Here is a 2,357-nt window from a genome sequence, read left to right as displayed (position 1 = left end):
TTGGAGAGCCTTCAACATGCTGACGCCAAGTTTGCTGGATCAACTCTTTGGCTGCTTCAATGTCATTCCATAAAGGGCTGTATTTGAAAGGGAGAGGGCCCAGGGGGCAGTGAGATTCAAAGGTTAAAGCAGTGGGGTAATGGTCTGAAGCTGCAAAAGGGAGGATGGAAGCGTTGACAGCTGTAAAGGTGGAGAGAAGGGACACATTTACCAGGATTCGATCAAGCCTTTCCATAATATTGCTTCTCCCCAACCTGCGATTACTCCAAGTGTATTTACGATTCTTTGGAATGATATCTACAAGGTCACCATGTTGCATTACATTTTCCAACTGATTTCTAAAAGGATCTGGGGTGAAGCTGCCTCCACGTTTTTCATTAGCATGTAAAATGAGATTTAAGTCACCACCTAAAATGATGTTGCTGCTGTCTTCTTCCGCTATGTTATTGCTGAGGGAATCCCAGCAAACTTCCTTATCCCTATAATGATTCGGAGCATAAACATTGTAGATTACAATCTGTTGACTGCTCGTAATGTTCTGCAAGACAATCTTGATCCAGTGCTGTTCTACTATTTCTGTTGTACTGTTCCATTCATCTTGAAGCCAGAGCATAGCAATTCCTCCTGAGGCTCCTCTGGAATCACATATACATCCTTTGTAACGCTTATGCTGTTCAATAATCTTGTTCATTTCTAGCTGTCTCTACTTTGTTTCTTGAAGTAAAACAATGTCTGGTCTCTCTTGATTAATAAGATCCTTTAAGGCATTTGATTTGGAGGGGTGCCCTAATCCCCTGCTGTTCCATGAGAGAATTTTCATCATTTCAGGTGAGAGGTGCGAGGAGTTGCTCTCCCTCCCTTGTCTTTGTTTGCTATGTCCTTGTCTATTGGTCCTTGGATATAGGATTCGATGGGGTTCTGGAGACCCAATGCTATGTCTTTTTGCGAATTTTCATCTTTGTGCTGTTTGGCAGACTTTCTTCCGGGCTTCTTTTGGTTGTCTAGAGTGGATCCATGCTCCTTAGAATTGCTTCTGGTGATTCTGAGAGGGGGGGGATCAGACGGGAGGGAAGAGGAGATGATCTGGGGGAGGGGAGAAAGGGGAGGGTCAGAGTGTATCAAGGGAGCAGGGGATTCCTCGGGAAGAGAGAGGATGTGAAAGGGATTGGAGGAAGGAGAGGAAGAAAGGGGATCCGGCTGGCGATCAGAAAATAAGGGAGGGTGGGGAGAAGAGGGGGGAGGAGATGAAGGTGGAGGATTGGGGGGAGGTCGAGAGGATGGGCCAGCTTCATGAGATAGTTTAGGGTTAGGGGCTGCCTTTTTTTTTTACGGTTTCCCATTGCTCTTCTTGTGGAGTGTTTTCTACATTAAGAAGTTTAGTGCAACGATTAGCAAAGTGGTCGTATTCGTGACATACCTTGCACTTGAAGGGGATCTGCTCATAGTCAAGTTGCTGAATGTGCGTCCAATCGTCAACCTTGAGCTTGATGGCTTCTGGCAGGCCTTTACCCAAATCAACTTCTACACAGATGCGAGCACAGGCCTGCATGTTATCTTTAGGTTCGCTCTGATCAATATATTTCCCAACAACATTCCCAATAGCACGCACTGATTCATCTCCCCAGCAATGCAAGGGGAGGTGAGGAAGCCAGACCCAAACAGGAACCGCATTAGGAATGTCGAGCTCTGGGTCAAAGTCTGGGGTCCATTTATTTAGATATAATCCTCTGGAGTCCATGAAGTAAGGCCCGTTACGGAAGATTAAGTCCTTGTCTTCCTTTGTCTCAAAATGAAATGTAAAGTATCCCTTTCCACAAAATCTGATAGAGATTTTCCCTTGAGTTTTGTCTGACCAGTTCCTTTCCACCCACCTCTGAACTGTTTTAGGAGAGGGCCAGAGTCCTGTAAATTGTCCAATAAGTCCTTTTTCTGCCAAGGCAAGGGCAGCCATTCTGGGCAAAGTTGGAGGAAGAGATACTTCCTGTAACCCATCAAGTTTTCTCACAAACTTTGAAACTGTAGGCCGAGTTCGCTGAGGAGGCAAGGATTTAATCAGGGCGGAAAATGCATGCTGGAGTACTGCCTCCTCCGGTGGAGCCTCTGGAGGGGCCATACCGAGAGGCCGAAGATCGATTCAAACCACAGGTTGCAGGCGACAGTGGGAAGAGGCGCGTGCGCAGAGAAAATAAGTTGTACATTTATTATTAATATCATATAAATGTTAATATTAATGTTATTATAAACTTAGTAATTTTGATATTATCTATATTATTATAAACATATTATTAAAATATTAATATTATTGCAAACATAATAAAACTTTATAAATTTTTTATGATATTATTAATAAAATAATA

At 43.6% G+C, this 2,357-nt stretch overlaps 1 protein-coding gene across 1 annotated transcript; it reads right to left on the bottom strand.

Moving 5' to 3' along the window:
• Positions 1 to 1,306: 1,306 nt before the first annotated feature.
• On the bottom strand, positions 1,307 to 2,113 carry LOC149255969 (uncharacterized). The gene has a single exon (XM_089455168.1). The coding sequence runs from the start codon at positions 2,111 to 2,113 to the stop codon at positions 1,307 to 1,309; it is 807 nt and encodes a 268-aa protein (XP_089311294.1).
• Between the last annotated feature and the right edge of the window lie 244 nt (positions 2,114 to 2,357).

This window comes from Pinus tabuliformis, chromosome 7 (assembly GCF_031772625.1).
Source record: "Pinus tabuliformis cultivar Carrire ecotype Pingquan chromosome 7, CPIR1, whole genome shotgun sequence".
Taxonomy (NCBI): Eukaryota; Viridiplantae; Streptophyta; class Pinopsida; order Pinales; family Pinaceae; genus Pinus; species Pinus tabuliformis.
Note: the sequence above shows the minus strand (reverse complement) of the source record. Positions and strands in the feature narration are given on the sequence as shown.

Bases quoted from the DNA above. Each gene is read 5' to 3' on its own strand.
- LOC149255969 (XM_089455168.1), bottom strand. From the start codon at position 2,113: ATGGCCCCTCCAGAGGCTCCACCGGAGGAGGCAGTACTCCAGCATGCA.